Genomic DNA, 22,460 nt, shown 5'->3' on the forward strand with positions numbered 1-22,460 from the left:
CCAGCCACAAGCAGCACCACCTACACCTACTTTGTTTGAAATGTTAATGAAGTTATTTAGAGCTGCGCCTTCACACAGATTTAATTCTGCAACAAGTCTTCAGGATCTCCTTAAAGCAAGCTGCTTGCCTGCCACCCCCCCATCACGAATTTATTTCCAAGTACTGAAGGGAACGTTTATTTGAGAAGTGCCTGCTTCTGCTGGATGAAACCTGGGCTTTTCTTGCTTTGGGGGCCGGGAAACGTTTACCGAACCCCTTTGGAAAAGCTCTGGTTCGTGTTGCCTCTTTGGGGACAAAAAAAAAAAAAAAAAGCTTGCTTGAACACACAGATCAAGCAGAGCTGGAATTTTTTAGGGCCGGCTTTCATCTTGCAGCCTAAGATGCGACGGTTACTGGAGTGGGGAGACATCTCCTCTTTTGGCCTCCCCTTTTCTCAGATGGAATGCTAAGGCCAGCTGGGGTGAAGGATGGGGGAGGGGCCGCTCACTTTACTCACCGCACTCACCTCTGCCCCCCCCTTGCTGGCCCTCCCTGGCGCTGCTGCTTATGTAGGGGTCCTTCACCTTTGCACCTATGGAGCAGCTTCCGGCGTCTCTGGAACTCCTAAAATTCTGCAAAGGGACACACCTGTGTGCATTTTTTAGCTTTCATTAGATTCTCAGTGGGGTCTTTGAATAGGAAGACCTATTGGTCTTGGACTCTTAAAGGCCAGTATCCCAATGTTCTATTCTGCAACAGAACAAGGAGCTTTCAAACTCCGTCTGCTGTCCCTTCATAACAGAAAACCAAGGTTCAAGGCCAGGAGAGCAAAGCCATAGGCTAGATTCACATCTGGAGTGCAGGGAACCCCCCAGCCTCTAGCCTGGAGGAAGCATCCGTTCTACAAGTCTCCAAACGCCATGAAAACCGGTAGTTGTCCGAGCTCTGTAGAATACCGCGTTTGCTGAAAGTTGGAGCCCTTGGACGACTGAGCCTCAGTTTACGGAGGATGATCCATAAAATGGGATAAATACCTACCTTGTAGAGCAATGTGTCCTACAGCACACCTGCTCACAGGATGTGTTGTGTGGAATTACTACCGCTCCCAGAGCGGCTCACCTAGTTGGTCTCCCAACGGGAGAACCTAGCAATTACCTGCCTGCCATAGCAGTGCTTTTCAGACTTCTGTGGTCATGAGTCACCTGGGGATCCTGTTGAAATGGGGCCCGGGAATTTGCATTTCCAACCCACTCCCAGAAGATGCTGACAATCCCGGTCCAGGGACCACACTTTCAGTAGCGGGATACTAGGACATAGCAACACTGACATGAATAACGTAATGCTGACATCATTAGCCCTGACTTGGGCCATTGATCTCACAGTCTCACAGTCAGCCTAAGGGAGAAAAACACACATAAGGACGATGTCCTACAGACATCTGTAAACAATGACCAACAAAAATACCTCCAAAAGGCCCAGGCTTTGCACCATTTTGCTGTCTGTTTATTTCAAGTTTACAGAGAAGCTTAAACATCTGTGGAAAAACACCAAAGGCTTATTTTTCTCTTAAATTCATGTACTTTTAAGTGATAAATACACAGTATTTAACTTTGTACACCTGATAAAAGGAAAATGCATAGTAGAAAGGATCAGGAATAAAACAGAAGCATCGGGCATTAAATCGGACACAGAATAGAAAAGTCAGCAGTCCCACGAAACTCAGCCCATAAAGCTGCAAAGAGGAAGGGAACCGACGACCTTGAAACCTTCTCTAGCACCTTGGAAGCAAGTGGAGGTCATGGTTCCTCCCCCAGCAATGCAAAGCTCCCCTTTAGGAGATGAGTGAGAACAATAGTTTGAGCCCATGCATCTAAATGCTCAGGTATTTGCCTCCTCTGTCCAGAAGGGCTTTGAGGATGGGAGCCCTAACTCACAGGAAAGGACAGACCCCTGGGGAGACAGCCTCTCCAGCCCTCAGAGCCAACAAGGGGCTAGCTACGGCTTTCTTTCTGGAAGCCCCGGAAGCCCCCGGTAAGCCTGTGGAAGAGACGGGGGGCGGGGGCGTAGTGGAACAGGGCAGAGGAAGATGGGGCAAGACCTTGTGCAGGCCCCAAGTTGCTTACACCGTATTGGTCCCACAGATGAGCCAACAATGGAAGAAAATGATAGGGAATCCTTCTTGCTAACCTGGAGAAGCTGCCCATGATGGCTTCTCCCCTTTCCTGACAGAGCCAGCTTCCAAAAAACCAAAGTTTGTGCTCCAAGAGAATGGTAACCCTACCGCTGTGTGGTACAGCCCTCTGCTTATACTTTTTGGGAGAAGCACTTTCTTTGCACAGCTTTCTTTGGTGTTTCTTTGGAGAGGAGGAAAAAAAAAAAGTGATGAGCCCACCCACCTAAAGAGCTGGCATTCCGCATGCGGAATCTTACGTGGCGAGTTCTGTGGTGGAAGAAATGGTCTTGCCTGATGCAGCTGTGTAAACAGGAGTTCTGCAGAGAGCTTGCTGCCCGCCTGCCCCGGGCGAGCCGCTCGGCCAGGCCAGAGTCCACACAGACAGGCTGGGACTAAGGACAGGTTGACTTGAACTACTGCAAGGTGCTGACTGCAAACTAACTGGACCCCACCTGCTCCCAGAAGGGGCGGCGTCCGCAAACACAAACACATGCAGGAACGCAAGAGGAAGGACCAGGTTACAAAAAGCAAGCAAGCAGGACAGACAACCCTTCCTCCGACGGTCGTCTCTGCTCTTGGAAGCCAGCATTCCTTAATCCTGTACTGTCTGTACGGCAGCAAGAAAAGTCTGGCTAAATGACAGTCAAGAGCTTACGAAAGTCTGTGGAAGCCAAGAACACCCAGGTTCCGCGAGTGCGCTGGGCAGCGGGGGCACGAGGCCTCGCTCCTCTGTCTCTCTGCAAGAAGTCGTCCTACTAGCAATGATCAGACAGAAACTACAGGAAAGCATGTCCTCTGAGCCCAGTTACCGACACCATTTCCCCCAAGCCAGAGACCAACAAAACACTGGGAATCTCCCAGGCCAAAGGCCTTCCTGTTTCCCTCCCCCCCTGAACTTCCCACTCAGCCATGTGTGGCTCTGGATGAAGTCACACTTAAACTGCAGTGAGAATTCCCAGCATGAGTCAGAAACCAAAAAGGTGAGCCTTTTCTGTCCGGGCTTTTGGCTTACAAAACAGAACTCCCTGTGCCAAGCCCTGGTTCTCCTGGACCCTGAGGACCGCTCTGCGTTTCCACAACCTTCTCTACAGGGTGCCCCAGAGTTCTTGTGTGGATCCTCACAGAGCTTTGCCAGTAAGGATGGTCATTTGTGTTTCCGTTGAAGCAGAGTATTTCCTCACTGGCCCTCCAGAAACTAAGCGTTTCATTGACAGCAACAATCAGCTAGTAATTGAGAAAACAAAACTTCAGCGGTCTCTAGGATACACAGGTTACGAACAGGCCAAGCTGCATGTTAATATACAGGCACAGATTTCATTGGCTCTAACTCTGATCACAAGCCTGAAGCCGTGGAAAGAATCCTGGAAGCTCTGAATGATCTCTGAACTGCTCTAGAGTTCAGTCTAGTTAGAGAATCGAAAATATTTTGTTTACTCATAAGCCATGTAATGTACATGGAAGTGTAGGATTTCACCCTGAAGGTTTTGTCCTTTAACAAGAGACTGACCAGAGCTCAGTTAATATTTCAGAAACCCGCTGTGAGTGGCTATCAGCCCTTTAGGTGAAACCGCCCCCCCTGTCCCCCAGCTACCATGGAACGCCCTTCAAGGGGTGGGAAATCCCCTTTGCGAAGCAACTAAGCTTCAAGCCCTTTTCCTTTTCCAGACTACAACTCTACCCATAAAAAAGTCTAAAGTCCTTCTTACAAATAAGGTGCATCGAAGCTCCTAGCAGCTCCTAGGGCCAGCCGGGCCCTGACCCCGTGAGCCCCCCAGTCCTGGAAGGGGCCACGGGCTTGGAGTCTGGGGCTTTCGGGGTTTGCAGGAGGAGCCACACCCCCTCTTCCTCTCCCTCTCGAACACAGCAACTAACTCTGTGGTCTCAGCCCACACCGCCAGAGTTCCCTGCCAGTTTTTTCATGATTTTCACACCCCACACACATTCACTTGGTATTATCTGACATGGTTCTGAGTTCACAATGAAGGATTTTTGGCATAAAAACTTTTAAAAAGCAACTGTCCCAAAATCCACGTGGCTTTGGGTCCGCAACTCCTCACACCTACCCGTTCAGCCAGCCAGCGGCCAAGGTCGAGGTCATGGAGTCAAGTCTTTTTTTTTTTGTCCCCTTTAAAACAACAAAGGAAGAAAAACAAAACAAAACAAAAACACCAGAGATGACGGTCAAGGCTCGACACACGTGCTGGGTTTCCGTAGGACATGCTGCTATGGAAACGCAGGGTGCAGCCTGCATGCGAGGTCGCGCGTCCGGGCAGCTACTCCATCGCCTGGTCGGGCCGCAGAGGATGCATGCGAGCGCAGGGGCCGGGGGCCGGGGCCCCCCAACTCTCGGCGTGGGGACCGCCTTTCACAAGAGCACTTCCTCCTCCCCCACGGGGGGCGGGTCGGGGCCCCGGAGGCTGTCTTCGCTGCCTTGCTTCCTGCTCACCGAACAGAAAACCCACATTAAGGCAAGGCTGCCCCAGCCTGAACCTGCGTCTCCCACCTTCCCACACCACCTGCAACGTCACTGACTTGGCTTTTCCTTTTAGAGTCTCTCCCCTTTTCTTGCCTATATGAGGGTTTCAGAGGAGACTTCGTATCCCCCTCTGCAAATGGAAAAGCAGCATCACTTGCTAAAAGTAGAAAGGAACTACAAAAATAGATGCGAACCTATCTGTGTAACACCCCAAATCATCCCACGTGTGTAGGGAGCAGCCAGCAAGGGGGCCTGTTCCTGGAGGTTTTTAGGTATCTTGTTGTGTCTCCCCACCAGTCCCCACCCCAAGCTTCCTTCTTCAGGCTAAGGTTGAAGGCTCTTCAGTCACCTGTAGGTGAACTTCCTGGGGGGCACCTGGGTTTGGCCTGGCACAGAGCCGGCCTTTTGGAAAACCGTGGTTAAGAGGAGAGGACTGCCACCTGCACACAGGCTCATGGGACACCTTGGATGGAGAGAAGGGCCCTCCTCTTGGTGATGTGAGGGATCAGAGCAGAAGAGACCAAAGAGGTGGGAGGAAAGGTGTCCCCGTGTCCCTGAGAGGGCATATCCTGAAATGCCCCCAGCTAGACGTGCCTGGGAGGACACAGGCTGAACTAAGGAGCTGGAAAGGAAAATCCTTGAGAAGCCCAAATCACTTGGACTGCCAACAACAGGGTCCACTTCTAAGGGAAGCCACACTACTGTCTGCTGTGTGTCCCTGGCCAGAAGGGAAACTCTGTCCTGGCACAACGGAAGAGAAAGGGTGACGTCTGTACACTCCTAGGAAGAAACCCCTCTCTGTTTCAAGCGCAGGCTCACTGGCTTTTAGGTTTCTGCCGAAAAAGAGGGGGTCCAATCTCCCAGGGAGGAGAGCTGTAACTAGATGTCCAATCCTGTCCTCAATTTCTGCTCTAGAAGAGCCTGCTTGGACCAGCGGGTGTAGCTGTAGGCGACCAGCCGGCAGGCCTCGGACCCAAGGCATCCAACAACTGAGTAAGCCCTAGGAATTCCAGAGTGCTGGGTCACTCAGACAAGCCAAGCACCCGACCAGCAGCCTGAGGGCAAGAGAAGTAATCCGCAGGTCTTGCTGGGACTCCAGATGAGGGAATAAAGGAGTCGTCAAGCCCTTATGGCCCAGTCTCTGGCACCTTGCGATTTTGAGCTCATTGAAGATAAGAAACAGATGACCAACTAGCACACAGGCAGGAGGCAAACCCTACAACTTGAGATTGAGAAGAAAAAGTCCAGCCCATTAGGCTCCATCACCCAGGAGGCTCAAAGAGTAGCAGGCAGCAGATAAGTGGGGAACCACCTGGCAGGAATGATGGCTAACTGCCACTTTTCCTGATCCTAAACTGTCCCCCACAGGCCCCTGATCCTGCGCTGTGGCTGGCCAGTAATCTTCATCTCATGCATCAACTCCCACCACACAGAAGGGCTGCGTGCTTGTATGCGAACCCTTGCAGCGGCAGGCATTTGTGACAGCCAAAGTGGAGACAACGTCCATCACCTAACGAACGGAGGAGTACAAGGTGGTCTGCTCGCACAACGAAGTATCATCTGGCCAGAAACAGGAAGGAGGCGCTGATGCCTGCTACACCACGGATGAACCCTGAAGCACCAGGCCGAGTGCAAGACGCCAGACACGAAAGCTCACGCGCTGTACAGTTCCACTGACATGAAGCGTCTAGAACAGGGCAACTGTACAGACACGGAGAGCAGCTTAGTGGCCGCTGGGAATGGGGAGCTGATGGTGACGGCTGGGAGACAGGATTTCTTCTGGGGCTAATAAAAATGTTCTAAAACTGACTGTGGTCTTAATTGTACAAGTCTGTGAATATATTAAAAACCACTGAATCGGGGCGCCTGGGTGGCTCAGTGGGTTAAGCCGCTGCCTTCGGCTCGGGTCATGATCTCAGGGTTCTGGGATCGAAGCCCCGCATCGGGCTCTTTGCTCATCAGGGAGCCTGCTTCCCTTCCTCTCTCTCTGCCTGCCTCTCTGCCTACTTGTGATCTCTGTCTGTCAAATAAATAAATAAAATCTTTAAAAAAAAAAAAAAAAAACACTGAATCGTGCCCTTCCAATGGGTGAAGCTTACATATTATGTAAGTTACATGTCATAGGTAAGTTACATGTCAATAAAACTGCTCTTAGAACACAGAAATGGTTTCCCCGGGGCGCCTGGGTGGCTCAGTGGGTTAAAGCCTCTGCCTTCGGCTCGGGTCATGATCTCAGGGTCCTGGGATCGAGCCCCGCATCTGGCTCTCTGCTCAGCGGGGAGCCTGCTTCCTCCTCTCTCTCTGCCCACCTCTCTGCCTACTTGTGATCTCTCTCTCTGTCAAATAAATAAATAAAATATTAAAAAAAAAAAAAAAGAAATGGTTTCCCAATTATAAAATTTTCAATGTCAAAAAAACTAATAAAAAATACACAGAAATGACTGCCTGGAGTTCTGAGTTGAGGACGAGGTAGTGAGTTAAGCTCAACAGAAGGAATCCTAGAATTTCTATCTTGCCACAGGCACTAGGGGGAAGAGAGGCAGCAGGGGTGCTAAATGTTTATCATTAGTCCACAGGGACAAAAACTCCCATCTGTCCTGGGAGATGCTGGTAATGCTGACACGGCTTCGTGTTGAGAAGACAAATGGCCAAAGGGAAAAGATTCAGATGCACCCCGGGGACACAGGACTCTTATACTAATTTGCAGCAAGCGGGAAGGGAAGTTATCTTCTAGGTCTTCACCCATCAGAGAAGAAAGGGGTGGATACTGGAGAGCCCCAGAACACTGCATGCCTGATCTACGCTCTGACCACATGGCCCCTGGGCAGGAGCAGCCACGGGACCCTGTGACATAGCTTCTATGCCACTGACGTGCCCAGAGCTTATGTGGGTACCAGACTTCGTCATGAGACCTGGGTGAATTCACAGGCATTCCGGGTGGAGCGCCATGCACCTGCAGCCCCAGCCCACATGCATGACCCGCCATCGGGTCCAAGCCCCTGGATGACCCTTGTTTTTGTCCTAGGTCCAGAGGCCCAAGGGGAGCCTGGGCACAGCAGCCCAAGCTGGAAGGACCCTCCGCCTGGGTGGGGAGGCCCCGTGCTGTGGGGAGGCCCCGTGCTCTGCAGCTGCCCCCGCCCCCAGGCTCCGGCAGAGGCTACAGCGCAGGCAGGCAGGCATTACCTTGGGCTCAGACAGGGGCTCACACTCCCTGGTTGGTTTTTTGCTGGAATGGCCAGAGGGGAGGGAAAAGGAAGTGAGAAGGGACACTTGGGATCTATGAGATGCCTTTCCCCCACCCTAGAGACACTCAAACCCCCAACACCAGCTTCCCAGAGCTGTTGCCAGGGGGACTTTGAGCAGGGTGCCCCTGCTGTGACACACAGGGTCACATGGGCAAGAAAGGCCTTTCTCATCCATCGCCGGGCTGATAATCCCACCATGGAGCATGCATGCTTCTGGGCCACAAAAATTCTGACTCTCAAGAAGTCCCTCAGTTAAACTGCAAGTCTCCCGGAGAAAGGCTGCAGCATGGGTTAGGCATCCACAAAAGGTGGGCTGAGCCCAGGTGGGGCGGGGTGGTGGTGGTGAAACCAAAGGCAGCTGCTCTGATTTCCCCGTGTCAGCGTGGGAGACCTGGTCTAAGTTGTTCCAGACGCTTCAGCTCCAAGGATGGGCCCCGGGCAGAGTGTGCTGGGCAGGGCTGCCCTGTGTTCAGCCCTTAGCTCCCCATCCCGGAGGAAGGCAGGTGGCCACTCACGTGAGCAGGTTTCCAGGTGCCGACAATGAGCGCTCCTCCCGCCGGCTGCCCTCAAACGGGTTCCCGAAGGAGCGTTTCCGTATCATGGTCTTCACCAGGATCTGAAGGACAGAAGAGGAAGCTGGGCCACCCGGGGGAGACTCCAGGCAACCACTTCCCCTGCGCCACTCTACAAGAGTGATCTCCCTCTTCCTTTCTCTACCAGCCTCCCTGCCGCTCCCACGGCTTGTGGCTGGCGAGAGGCCTTTGAGAGATCCCAGGCAGCATCCCTCCCACTGAGGACACAACAAAGCCAACACCACATCTGACTAGTCCATGTCCAAAACCATTCATTCTGACATTCTGCTGTCTTAATCTTGTCTCAGTCAACTGAAGCCCCAGGCGGGGCGGGGGTAGGTGTGTGTGGCTCTGTGCTCCAGAAGAGGCCAGCACTGTCCCTCCAGTAACTTGGCACTTGTCACACACAAGCCATCACTACACCTGCTTCGTGGCCCACCAACCCGTCTCATCTTCAAATCTGGGCCTTTATTTTCGGTGAAAACTCTCTGACCACTCCAACAAGAAACCAACTGTTCTTTTCCAGGCCAAATTCGGGGACCGCACTTCTCTTTAAGCTGAAATAAGTGTCCCACAATAGAACACTCACTATTTTAAAGTGTACACTTCAGTGATTTCTAGTATATTCACATCACCACCATCTAACTTCAGAACTTTCCATCACCCCAAAAAGACACCCAGTATATGCACACCCCATTTCCCCTCCCCCCAGGCCCTGGCAACCACCGATCTGTGTTATTTCTGTGGATTCGTCTTTTCTGCGCATTTCATATAAATGGAAGCACACGGTGTACGGCCTTTTGTGTCTGGCTTCCCGCACTGAGCACCATGTTCTCAAGGCTCCTACGGCTGCAGCAGGTGTCAGTGCCTCCTTCCTCTTCAGGGCCAACTGATGTCCCTTTGTCCGGATACACCTCCACTGGGGGACATGTGGGTCGTTTCCACTTTTTGGCTCTTGTGGATAATGCTGCTCTGAACATTCGTGCACATATTTTTGTGTGTGGACCTGTTTCCCACAGTTTTCATTTCTCTTGGGTCTGTACCCGAGTGGAATTCCTAGATCATGTGATGACCACGTTTAACATTCTGAGGAACAGCCAGACTGCTACAGTGGTCACACCACACAAGGCTGCCTACTTCTCAGGGGGCTGCATTTGAGTAGAGGATGGGAGACACCTGACCGGGTGTAAGGAGCTGAGGAAATACCCCAGGACACTGCAGCCAGCCAGCCCACAGCCTGCTGTGGTGTGAAGAAGGGGCTGAGAGTTCCCAAAGGTCCATCCAAGTATGAAAGGCACTGGGGGCAGGCTGGTCCACTGCCAGTAGCGGGAACTTGCTCGTGGGCCCCCTCACCCACTCTAACACAGATGGGGTCCCCAGCCTGGTTGGCAGACACCTGCCTGATCCCTTGGGAAAAGGTACATTCCCTCATCCCATCCCATGGTCCCTGCTCAGCTTCCCTCCTCTGCCTCCTAGCCTTTTGCCTCACCCCTACTGATCTGACCCATCCTCTCCAAAGCCCAGACCTGATTCCCTCACTCTTGGACAAAATCTTTCACCCACAGGACTCTGGAACTTATCCTGCTGCTGGCCAGAGGGCCAAGGACAATTCTGGAACAAAGGAGCGAATGAGTTATTTTTGGTGATGCTTTTGGCTACTGCACCCTCTGAAGGAATTTTTAAGGAAAAGACCTCAGCCTGAAAGGAGCCGGCCCCCACCCCCTCCAGCAGAACATGGTGCCTCTTCAAGCTATTTTCCATGTTGACAGAGCTTCTGAATTGTTTCATGTGTCTGCTACTAAGAAGAAATCTAAGTGGTTTTTATTTATTTATTTATTTTTTAAGATTTTATTTATTTATTTGACAGAGAGAGATCACAAGTAGGCAGAGAGGCAGGCAGAGAGAGAGGAGGAAGCAGGCTCCCTGCTGAGCAGAGAGCCTGATGCGGGGCTCGATCCCAGGACCCTGAGATCATGACCTGAGCTGAAGGCAGAGGCTTTAACCCACTGAGCCACCCAGGCGCCCCAGAAATCTAAGTATTTAGAAAAACATGGACAGCGGTGCCTTGGTGGCTCAGTCGGTTAAGTGTACCTTCAGCTCAGGTCATGATCTTGGGGTCCTGAGATCAAGCCCACCAGGGAGTCTGCTTCTCCCTCTGCCCCGTCCCACTGCTTGTGTACACACTCTCTCTCTCTAATAAATACATAAAATCTTTAAAAAAACAAAACGAAACAAAACAAAAACAGTGATGTTCCAAAAGGTGGAAACACCCATCATCTCAAAAATGGATAAACGAAATGTGGCCTAGCCATACAATGGTGTGTTATTCAGCCAAGAAAAGGAACAGCACGCTACAACACAGATGAACCTCAGAAACACCGCGCTGAGTAAAAGAAATCAGACACAGGAGATCACATACTGTGTGATTCCACAGACATAAAATGCCCAGGAGTGGCAAATCCAGAGACAGAAAACTAACCGGGGGTTGCCAGGGGCTGGGGCGAAGGAAGAAGAGTGACTGTTAATGGGTACAGGGTTTCTTGGGGTGGGGGGATGACAGAAGCACAGAGGTGATGGTTGCCCAATATTGTAAACGTAATAAATGCCATTGTATTGCTCACTTTAAAACGGTTTGTTTTACGACACACAAGTTCTATGTCATTAAAAAAGAAAAAAAGAAAACCACTGACTTAGACCCCCTGGGGCAAGGCACTCCCCGTCCCTCCCTGGCCAACACTGGTGTTCTGTGGTTCCAGTAGCATACCAGCCCTTTCCTCCTCTATGCCTCTGCTGATGTCGCTCCCCACCCCACTCCCTGTCCCCGACAAGACCACCTGTCCTGCCCCTCCCTGTGGTTTTGTCAACTTGCCCAGTCCTCAGGACCCAGCAGAAGAGGCTCTTCCTCTGCACAGGCCGGTCGCCGTGTGACAGCAAAGGAGGGTGATTTTTTTCCCCCTCCATCTTTCTTACAAGGCCAGGAGCCCCACAAGGGCTTGGGCTGTACCTCGAGCATCTCTGTGACCTTGTGCCTGGCACACACTGGGCATGTGGACCTGGACCTCCCCACCTTTGGCCCCACCCTCAGATGGCTGCAGCAGCCCCCATTTCCTCCCTGGTGCGCACATTCCATTTTCCACGTGGGGTCTTTCCAAGGCCAACTGTGATGGGGATACTCCCCCAATTTAAACCCTGCAGGTGCTCCCCACCCCTCTTGGGACCAAGATTTAAATCTCTGCTGTGGCCTCAGGTCTTGGGTGGTCTGGCCCCACCTCCTGCCCAGATTCACGGCACCATCCCCCCCCACCTTCCTTGCCCTGTCTCAGTGGCCCTGGTTTTCTTGAAGCTTCTTGTAGGCCAAGCTTCCTCCCAGCAGAGAATCACCACGTTTGCTCTCCTCTCTGCCAGAAATACCCTTTACCCAATACCACCTCAGCCAGTAACACTCTGCCATCCACTCAGTATATATTCACTCCTTCCAGGAGGACTTCTGCAACCCATCCCCTTGGCCACATCCCCCCCTTAGGGCTCCGTGGCCCCGCTTAGGGATACACCTTGCAGCCCCTGTGTTTTGTTGGTTGTTTGCCCAGCATCCGCCTCTCCAAGATGGCAAGCACACCATGTTGGTTTTGCTCATCCCCGGAACCCCTGTTCCCAGACCTCTAGGATCAGAGACCTCCTAACACCCTGAGCCTAGAACAGAATAACCTGTGGTAGGCACCTGGGTCTGACACCAGCTGCCTCCCCCACTGTGGGTGCAAGACATGGATGAGAAAGACTGAGTGAGTGTGGGTGAGTTTTAACGTGAAGGTCATGCAGAGGCCCCAGGTGGGGCGGGAAGAGGGAGATGTGAATGGATGCCCCACCACGGGGGCTCAGGTTTTGGAAGAAGGAGAGAGAAAAGTGTGTGGGGAAGCAGGAGGGAGAAGTGCAAAGCTGGGAGAGAAGGAGCCAGCACTTGGGCTCCTAAAGGGGCAGTCACCTGAGGCCAGACACTGTGTCTTTGTGGAAAGCCTCACCAGTTCCTCCCAGAGCCTAGAACCCTGCCTGCCTGCTGGAGCCAGCGGTAGCCAAACACACCCCAGGGCTTTCACGGTGGCCTTAGTGGGGCGGCCAACTGGACTCTGCCGCCTGGACCCCAGGACCTTCAGAGTCCTAGTCTCCTTCCTGGAGCCAGATGCCCTCCTGGGTAGGGGACTGGCAAGTGACTGATTCCCAGAGTCTCCAAGGTTAAGCTTGAGGACTCCATGTTCTGGTCCTTTTTCCTAGGTCAGGACCCAAACACAAGGCCATAAAAAAGCACATGAATTGGGAGCCCTGCCCCTAGCCCTGGGAGCTGCCCACATGGCAGATGTGAGGCAGTCTAAGCCATCCACTCTGGAGACCGAAGATCCAGCCAGGTGGGAATTCCATCTTAAGAGACCTTGGCTCCAGCTCCCACCCCTGGCACCTGCCCTGGTCCTTCTCCTCGCCCTGCCATACTCTGAAAGCAGGAATTCCAGAAAGAGCAGTAGGATCTTTGGAAAGGAGTCACCCCTTCCTATAGTCACAAGGAATCTGCCTGTAGACAGAACTAAAACTGTAAGATGCAGGGGCCTCCTGGCCTGATGTGTGACTAAGGCCCAGAGCCTGGAGGCTGTGAGTCAGCGACAGACCCAGCCATCCCCCGACTCTCAGGCCCAGCGTCTGCTTCTTAGCTACCCGCCTGTGCCCCGGCCCGTCCTTGCCGGCCCGCCTCACGCTGTCCCTGCTCTCGGTCAGTGGTTCGTCCCGCCTTACCACGGTTGCCAGGCTGGGAATGTGTTTGACCGAATTCTCGACCTCCTCTTCGGTCACCTCGACCAGCGTGCAGTTCTCGTCCTCCGATGGCAACGGCTCCGCCCCATGCCTCGTGACCCAGGGGTGCAGCTTCAACGAATGACAGGAGGGGTGAGGGGCAGGCAACTGGCTCCCAGAGGCCAGAGGGTGACACCAAGGCCCTGCCAGTGAGCGGAGCCAGGGAGGGAATGCGCGAGGGCAGAGGTGGCAGCCTGAGGTCAGGCATGCAAGAGAGCTGGCAAGCCAGGCAGAGGGTGGGGGTGAGCGAGATGCAAGGAAACGTGGAAAAGACAGAAACAGAGAATGGGAGGGAGCCACCAGGCCGGGATGTGCGCCAGACCGCACTCTCCATCTAGCCCAGGTCTTGGGAGAAGTGACCAGAATTTGACTTGCATGGTTGCCCAAGGAGCACCCATCACCCCTCAGCAACTTTCCCTGATGCCCCTGAAAGGCTCTGCTGAGAGCAAGCAGACCATCCCCATTTCACAGAAGGGGAAAGAGAGGCTTAGGGAGGCACAGTGAGACCAGTTAGAAGGACAGAGTCAGGAGAGGACCCGGGCGGGGATCTTCCCCACCCCGCCACCACCCCTGGGGTCCAAGTCCTTATCTGTAGCCATCTGGCCTCCTCCTCCTCAAATCCTAGTTAGCTAGATGCCTAGGAGCTCCTGAAGCAAACCTTTGGATTTCTTAAAGAGTCAGATGTGTGCATGTGGCATTGGTCAGGGTGTAGGGGATGCACAGGGCTCTCTCCTAACACTGCTTTCTGCAAAAGGATGGAATTCAGCAGGCCAGGGACACGGTGTCAACCTGATCACTAATTTCCTCCCATCCCCACTGAGATTTCTCAAAGGGATGGGCAGGGCCAAGGAAAGGATCTAGGACCTTGGCAGCCAGGGTGTGGAGCACACAGAGACCCCAGTCTGGTCTGGTCCAGGGAGGGTGAATGCCATCAGCCCAAGCCAACTGGAGCGAGCACCGGCTGCCCCACTGGCAGCAGATCCCATTTCCACAATCACAGTTAACACAAGTCCAAATCCTCCTCGCCAACTCCCATCACCACCAGCCCTTAGCAGCCCAGAGGCCCAGGGCATGGGAGGATTAACAGTGCCAATAAGGGCGCAGCGCTGTGGACAGAGAGGCGTGAGGCCTGGCCGAGGCAGGGTTGAGCCAAACAATTCCAAGCAGAGGACACAGGCCTGGCCCCTAGTGCACACCCCATGGAGAGTGGTGGCCCTCAGGTACCTTGATTTCTGGCACCACGATCCTTGATTCTGGGTTCTTGTCCAACATGCGGGTGATTAGGTCCTTCAAGTCCTCAGCTATATCAGGCCTGGGGTGTGGAAGAAACATTAAGGGTGGGACACACACAAAGGACCACCAAGGTCTTGGAGAGAAAGGTGAGTTGGGACAGAAAGGCAATACTCACTGATCTGGAAACTCCAGGGCCTGACTCTTGATCTTACTGTGTAAACACATGATCCTCTCGTCCATGAACGGGCACTACAGAGAAAGGTCAGGGACAGAGTGGCCACTGATGGCTGCCACATCAGTCTTGCCCAGGCCAGCATCACTCCATGTGGGTTATAGCAGAGGAATAAATGCCCAGGAGCCCATTCTAGTGAGGGAGCAGTTCCCATGCCACAAGGCTAGAAGAACCAGGGATGTCCTTCTAGAAGGGCTAGAGCCCCTCCCAACCACCCTGTGGCTTTCCTCAGCAGCTGTGCTTTACTTTACCTACTTATACAAAAGCAAAGACTCCTCTACCCAGAGGTAGCCCCACCTGCTGGGTGAACAGTAATAATACTAAAAACAATACCTAAGATGTAGGGGCGACAGCAGTGATTCGTTGGGCCTTAACCTGGGCCAGGCCTGGACTGAGGTTTCTCAGGACCAATCTTCACTGGTTGTTCCCTCTGCCTGTAATGTTCTTCCCACCAACAACTGCATGGCTCGTTTTCTCCCATCACTCAGGTATCTGATCAAAGCTCACCTTCTCAGGGAGGCCTTCCTGAGCCCCTTTCTAAAGCAGACCACCCCCCACCTGCTGCCATGTGATTTCTCCTCAGAGCACCTATCTGGATGTTATGTTACATTTGTATTCATTTACTGTTTAGCTCCTGCAGAGGAACATCAGCTCTAAGAGGGCAGGGAGACTGCTGCTGGTCTTGCTTCCTGCCGTTTCTCCAGTGCCCAGGAATACCCCTGGTGCAAAGTAGGGGTTTGGTAAATACTTGTTGAGTTAATGAATGCTTGAATTATATCTGCTGATCCTCTCAGAGACTTAAGAAATCATAAATATTCTTCTCATTTTACAGAAAAGAAAAAAAACAGAAGCTCAGAGAGGTCACATGTCCTGGGAAGCATAAAGCTGGGATTTTGACTCTGAAGCCCATTCACATGCCACTTCCCAGGTGACAAATCAGTGCTTCTGGAACAGACCTGGGAGGAACTCAGGTACAGTGCCAGAAAAGGAACTTTTACGTGGCGTGCTCAGAATGTGGGAAAAAGTCACAGAATGCAACCTGGTCCTTTCCCGTAACTTGGCGGGCGCGTGGGTGGCTCAGTGGGTTAAAGCCTCTGCCTTTGGCTCAGGTCACGATCTCAGAGTCATGGGCTCTCCACCCAGCAGGGAGCCTGCTTCCCTTCCTCTCTCTATGCCTGCCTCTCTGCCTACTTGTGATCTCTGTCAAATAAATAAAATCTTAAAAAAAAAAAAAAAAGAACAGCAACTTGAATTAAGAGTTTGGATTACACAGGTGTACCCATCTGACAGAACTCATTAACCAGTACACTTCAGATCTGTATGTTTCATTATATGCCAATTTTACCCCAAAAAGGAAAAAAAAAAAAAAAAAAAGAACAAATACTGAGCTCTAGCTAATGACTACATTCCGAAGCAGCGTCTGGAAGCAAGTGTAGAGATGTTAGCAACTTACTCTGGAATGTGTAAAAAAAATAAAGACAGGTTGAAGATGGACAGACTTGTGATAAAGCCAATACAGTGAAATGCTTATGGCAGAAACAGCTGGTGGCTGTGTGGGTGTTTCCTGCAGTCATTTCAACTTTGCTATAGGATTGAAAATTTCATCAAATATTGGTGGGGAGGACATCATAAACCATGAGACCGGTTTCTTAAGCTTTCCTCCATAAAAGCACAAGTTCATGAAAATGAAAAATCTGTGCTTTTACTGTCCACATAATTTAACCTGAACTTCAGAATCAAAAACCAAAGTTCCTAAACATAATAATAAGAGACGACAACAAAAGAACAACGACAAAGAGATGAGACCGCATCCCCTCAGTCAATAACGCCAAATGGATTTTCACGCCCATTCCAGTTCTGTCCCCCCAACAGCTGCTTCTGGGAACACACTCTGAGAGGAACATCAAAGCAGCCCTGGGCTCAGGAAGAAAGGGTGCCAGCGGCTATTGACTTATGATGTCTGTCTGGGGAGTCGGAGTGGGAAGAGAGGTAGCACATCTGTCATCCTTGCGCCAAACCTGTCAACTATTTACAACCTCTGGAGCTTCTGTCAATCCTTCGTGTTAACAGATCATTTCCCACAGACAGGACTATTCTATACAGGGATGCACATTTGGACAAGCATCTTTTTTCACATTCAGGTCTAACTGTGGTAAACTCAATGACTAAGGACTGTCTCCCCGTAACGGTAACTATTAACCCACCGGGGCTGCCCAGCGACACTCAGCAGACAGGACACTCCACCCTGTTACCTGGCCAAACACAAAGCAGTACAGCGTCACGCCCATGGCCCAAACATCCAAAGCCTGCAAGAGAAAGAGCTTCGTGTAAGGGGCCAAGAGCCAGCGAGGGTTGTCTACGGCTCCTGCACAGCCAAATACTAAATCAAATCCTTCAGCTTTCCTCTGAGAAACCACCCAGTTCTGATTCTGGATCCTGCTCCTGGCCTCTGGGTGAGCACATGACCCAAGCCTGGCCAATAAGAGCTTCATTCCCACCAGCCTTAGTGATTGGCTTAAGGGTAGGCACATGACCCAGGCCTGACCAATGACAGCACCCCTCCCCGCCGCCAGCCACAATGGTTGTCTCAAGGATAGGCACATGACCCGGGCTGAGCCAATCACAGCCAATCCCGAGATTTTTCCGAAGGCTCCTCAGAAAGAATGCTCTTTCTACTGAGGTAGGTAAGCTGATAGGGAGGAGCCTGGAACTGGGGGTACCAACCCACCTGGACAGGAAACCAATTCAAGAAAACAGCTCAAAGATGGAGAGATGGATTCTTGTGTGAATCCCGGTATCTAGCCAAACCGGAAGCCGCTCTTCATCTACAAGATCCAGTGGATTCGTTGTTTAAGCCAGTTTGGGGGGATTTTTGCCACTTAAAAGGAAAGGACCTGATCACAAGCAGAACTCATCATCTCAGACAGGTCCACACCTACCTTCCCAGAGAAGATCTTCCGGGTCTCCGAGAGTGACTCCGGCGCCATGAAGGCAGGTGTGCCCACGGTGTTAGAAAGGAGCGCATCGCTGCCCTTGAACTCGTTGCTCACACCAAAGTCGGCAATCTTGATGTGGCCATCTTCTCCCACGAGCAGGTTGGAAGGTTTGATGTCCCGGTGGATGATCTTCTGGTAATGTACTGGGCGTGGGGTGGACACCAGATGGGAGAGAGGGGGCAGGAGAACCATGTGAGCAGCTCTGCGCAGCCCCCGGAGCCCAGAAACACAGACACTGATCCGGTGCTCCTTCACGGCCCCCAAGCCCCAAGCCTTATCCTCCCAAACCTACATACCCTCAGCTTTGAGAGATTGGGGGGCGGGGGGGGGGGAGTTTGTTTAAGGAAGTTACCCCATCTTCAAAAATAAGGAGTGAAACATCAACTGACAATAATAGTTAGTAACCACCTGCTCTACTCTAAGTCATGGGGGACGACCACGGTCCCTGGAGCGTTTTTGTTGAGCCTGGCTGGCTTCCAGCTAGAAGCCTCACGACTTATGACAAACATATTTTTGTTTACTAATGCCAACACTCAACCTGTTCACCACACCAACAATGACTGGAGCAGGTCCAATGGAAGTGTGGACCACAAAGTAAGACTGGGACTTCATTAACTCCTTCCTGCCTGGATGTCAACCTATGGGAGAGGACATGGTCTCTCTTCCTATGGTCTGGAAGGCCCAACTGCATTTCTTTGCTGGTGGTAGTGACGACAATGATACCAGTAATAGGGGCACCAGCTCCATTTGTTGAGTGCCCCACCTGGGGCCTAGCCCTGTGTTAAGTGGTTCCCATTTTCCCCATTTAAATCTCCCAACGATGGGCAAGGGGAAGAACAAAATGTTTTACAACCAGAATCAGAAAGGACACCTGTCAGTCAGAACTACTGATATATACTGGCTGATTTCCACCCTGGTGAGAAACACTTTATTCCCATTTTACAGATGAGAAAACTAAGGTAACAGATTAACAGGATCCCCATCCCAGGGTTGCTGGGTGTAAGAGACAATGCAAATACAGCACCTAACAGCACCTGGTACACAAAGAAAGTCCTGGGGCAAACAGTCATTATCAATATGACTCTTAATTTTTGTGGCAGAAAGAAGTGTTTCTGTTCATCGGGAGCATAGCTTTCTGCAGCTGTCCAAGACTGCATTTCAAGCAATTCTGTTTCCCACCCACCTGCTGCTTGCACTCCAGGAGGGAAATTCCACTTTCCCACTTGCCATCCGCTAGCTGGGATGCTAACCACCCCCGGGTGAGAATCCTCCCACAGGCCCCTGCTTACGGTACTCTATGCCTTTGATCAGGTCCTGGAAGTAGAAACGTGCCTGGTCTTCGGAGAGTGGTTTGAGGGTGGGCACTTCCATCACAGGCCTGGAAGGTCGAAAAGCAAAAGCAGACATACTGGCCTTCACCTTCTCTCACCAGCAGAACCAAGCACCGCCTCCCGTGAGAAGCTCTCCAGCTTCTGAAGTTTCAGGCATCATACCTGCCAGGGAAACAGGATACTCACCCTTGGTTGACCAGTTCAAACACTGCAGGGAAGAAAAGGGGGTCAACTGTTACATTGGGAAATTGGAAATCCATCTTCCTCCTCCTCCCCAATGGCCCATAGAACACCAAGCAGCACAGAAACTAGTACTGGGGCTAGAGAAAGGAACAATTCACTGAGCCAAAGCTGGTCAAGGTCCTGCAAGGTCCTCCCCGGTCTGGCTGTATTTTTAGTCCTCAAAACAGCCAAGGACCCCCTGGCCAGGGAAAACAAAGCAGGAAGACAGGAGACAGGCGGGATGGCTCATGGGATCCTTTCTTCTCTTCACTCATACCTTGGAGATTCCAGGGATACAACTGATACTAAACTAGGTTCTCGTAGTCACACCCAGGTTCTGGCCACCTGATGCCATACAACAGGTCTATGGGGACACAACCCAACATCTGTTTACTTAGGCACAAAGAAGGAGCCCTAGAGGTCTTCAGGATCCCAGCAAAGTTTTGATTCAAGAAACAAGAACATGTTTCAACAATCCCTCCCATATCCTCCACATTGCCAGGCTGTGTCAGGCCACAGACGGAGAACGCTTATAGATTCTTCCAACTCCTCAATGCTCTGCGGTCAGCTGGGCCTCAGACTGTTTCCTGTGACTCCCAATCCAAAACAAGACTTGAAGGGGGGTGGGGAGGGGGTGGAGATTTTCTTCAGCACCTCAAAGGCCAACTCATCCCACGATTCCTAAACAGGGCCTTTTCTTGACACATTCATGCACGACATGCAAATGCCTCCCACCCTGCCAGCTCCTTCCCAGCACTGTATGTGCGGGGAACCCCTGCTCCAAACCACCAAGTATTAGATAAGCTGTGTCCAGGGAACTGCAAAGGCTTTTGTTGTTCTTGTTGGTTTGGTTTTGTTCTTTCCATTTTAAAAAACTGAGGTGAGGGGCGCCTGGGTGGCTCAGTGGGTTAGGCCTCTGCTTTCGGCTCAGGTCATGATTCCAGGGTCCTGGGATCAAGCCCCGCATCGGGCTCTCTGCTCAGCTCTGCTCTGCTCAGTTTGTCCTGCTTGGACAAACATAACTGGGAAGATGAAGCTATCTTTTAGGAAGTGAGAAATGCATACAGTGAATTTCAAAATCAAGTGGAGAATAACTTCAGAGCTGTCTGTTGTTCTAGAATCATCTACCCACACTGGAGTTTTTGTTTTGTTTTGTTTTGTTTCATATCGAGTTTCTTACCGAAGAAACCAAAAAGACTGTTTCAAAGCTCTCCAAGGGCTAAGGTAGCTAAGGGACTAGAGCTGGCTCCTCAGATAAAAAGAAGACCAGAAAAAGTTATTTAACTCTGGCAGGCCCCTCCCCGTCTTCAGGTTCATCAAGCAGTATTGGGCAAACCCAAGTTAGGGCAGGTCTGCCATGGCTTCAGGCTGTGGTTAGAAGCAAAAGGCAACGGCACTGAAGGGAAGGTTTCCACGGACAGGAGCGCTGGTCCTTTCAGCTCTGGCCTATCCCACCTTGGTCATGAAAGACTTAACTTTCCAGAGGTGCTTCATGAATTTCTGTACTTCCTCCCGAGCACGGTCACTTGGTTGGCATGGAGGAAGCTAGCCTATTGAAACAGGTCTGTTTTCAGGCGCCCTCTCACATAATTTTTTAAAGTTAACCTATCTAGGAGCGCCTGGGTGGCTCAGTCAGTTAAGCAACTGCCTTCGGCTCAGGTCATGATCCCGGGGTCCCAGGTTCGAGGCCACATCGGGCTCCATGCTCAGCAGGGCGTCTGTTTCTCCCTCTTCCTCTGCCACTCCCCCTGCTCATGTTCGCTCGCTCTCAAAAAATAAATAAAATCTTTAAAAAAAAAATAGATAAATTTAACATATGAGATGTTATTTGCTGTGTAGCTTCTAAATTGTTTCCACAGGAAGATTTTATAAGTTCTAAAATTTACAAACTAACTGGAAAAAAAAAAGTTTCTAAAATTTGAACGTGGAGTGCACATTAGATCTCTTAGGGAACTGGTATTAACTTTCTCAGAAGTTAACACCATTATTCAAATAATGGTATTGTGATCGCACAGGAGAACGTCCCTATGTGAGATGCACAATGAAGTACTCATGGCCTAAAGTATCAAGACGTCTGTCTGCTACTTTACATTTTGGATAGTCCAGCAAAAATAATACAGAAATGGATGGGTGGGTGGCTAGACAAATAAAGCAAATCCGACAAACGTTATTAACTGTGGAATCTGGGTGGTAGGTATACAGGTACTCATTGTACTATCCTTCCAGCTTTTCTGTAGAGGCTTAACATCTGTCAGAATAAAAACCTGAGGGGCGCCTGGGTGGCTCAGTGGGTTAAAGCCTCTGCCTTCGGCTCAGGTCATGATTCCAGGGTCCTGGGATCGAGCCCCACATCGGGCTCTCTGCTCGGCGGGGAGCCTGCTTCCCTTCCTCTCTCTCTGCCTGCCTCTCTGCCTACTTGTGTTCTCTGTCTGTCAAATAAATAAATAAAATCTTTAGGGGGAAAAAAAAAAAAAAGAATAAAAACCCAAGGCAGGGAAGAGGAGCGGGGAATGAAAAATAACATGTTCTAAGCTACAACACGTCCTTGGAACGGAACCATAGCAACTACCTGAGGAGAAAATGAGCTCTGAACTGTTTTCAAACCAGACCCATTCAAACCAGACCCCAGATAATCACTCCTTGTGCAACAAAGCATCATCCCCGCGCACATCAAGGAGACTTCTGGATTCCAGGCTGGGCTTGTGCCTACTCTCCTCACCTCCTTGATACCCCTCCCACTGTCATCTGTACCCACTCGAAATGTATAGGCTCATTTGAACACCCACCCATGTCATATTGCAAGGACACGTGACCTATCATGGATTCCTGGGCCCAATCTGCTATCTAGTTTTGAATCCTAATTCAAAATCCTAATGTCCTGTTTGGAAGTCCTGCCCTTCCTTCCTTCATCAGTATCTACGCTCTGAGCTGACAGAGGGCTGTCCCATGTCCTCACCAATTTTAAAAAAATCAAGTCTCTGAGGGAACACCTGCGTCCTTTCATTTCTTTGTGCAGTGCCCTCCAAGGCTGCACGTGTCCCACCATGGCCTCAGGCTCTTCATCCTCATCCCCATCCCCTCTCCCTGGTTTCCACTGTCAAGGCCACGTTTTCCTCAAACACTAAGCTCTCACCAGCCTCAGGGCCTTTGCACCTGCACCTTTGCCA

The 22,460-nt window shown here is 51.3% G+C and overlaps 1 protein-coding gene across 5 annotated transcripts in view; it reads right to left on the reverse strand.

Annotated features, from left to right (window-relative positions):
- Positions 1 to 2,348: 2,348 nt before the first annotated feature.
- The window catches only part of CAMKK2 (calcium/calmodulin dependent protein kinase kinase 2), a 46,655-nt gene continuing 26,543 nt past the window's right edge, over positions 2,349 to 22,460 (reverse strand). For 2 of the 5 annotated variants that reach the window (XM_032876331.1, XM_032876330.1), the window contains exons 8-17: positions 19,258 to 19,279; positions 19,030 to 19,118; positions 17,684 to 17,883; positions 16,997 to 17,050; positions 14,688 to 14,761; positions 14,504 to 14,591; positions 13,223 to 13,351; positions 8,390 to 8,490; positions 7,813 to 7,855; positions 2,349 to 4,591 (exon numbers count right to left, since the gene is read on the reverse strand). In XM_032876331.1, the coding sequence (XP_032732222.1) occupies positions 4,427 to 4,591; positions 7,813 to 7,855; positions 8,390 to 8,490; positions 13,223 to 13,351; positions 14,504 to 14,591; positions 14,688 to 14,761; positions 16,997 to 17,050; positions 17,684 to 17,883; positions 19,030 to 19,118; positions 19,258 to 19,279 (965 nt within the window). In that variant the 3' untranslated portion in view covers positions 2,349 to 4,426. The remainder of the gene's footprint in view (positions 4,592 to 7,812; positions 7,856 to 8,389; positions 8,491 to 13,222; positions 13,352 to 14,503; positions 14,592 to 14,687; positions 14,762 to 16,996; positions 17,051 to 17,683; positions 17,884 to 19,029; positions 19,119 to 19,257; positions 19,280 to 22,460) is intronic. The other 3 variants (XM_032876332.1, XM_032876333.1, XM_032876334.1) reach the window with 3 other exon arrangements.

Source organism: Lontra canadensis, unplaced genomic scaffold (genome assembly GCF_010015895.1).
Source record: "Lontra canadensis isolate GAN:19392208 unplaced genomic scaffold, GSC_riverotter_1.0 scaffold58, whole genome shotgun sequence".
Taxonomy (NCBI): Eukaryota; Metazoa; Chordata; class Mammalia; order Carnivora; family Mustelidae; genus Lontra; species Lontra canadensis.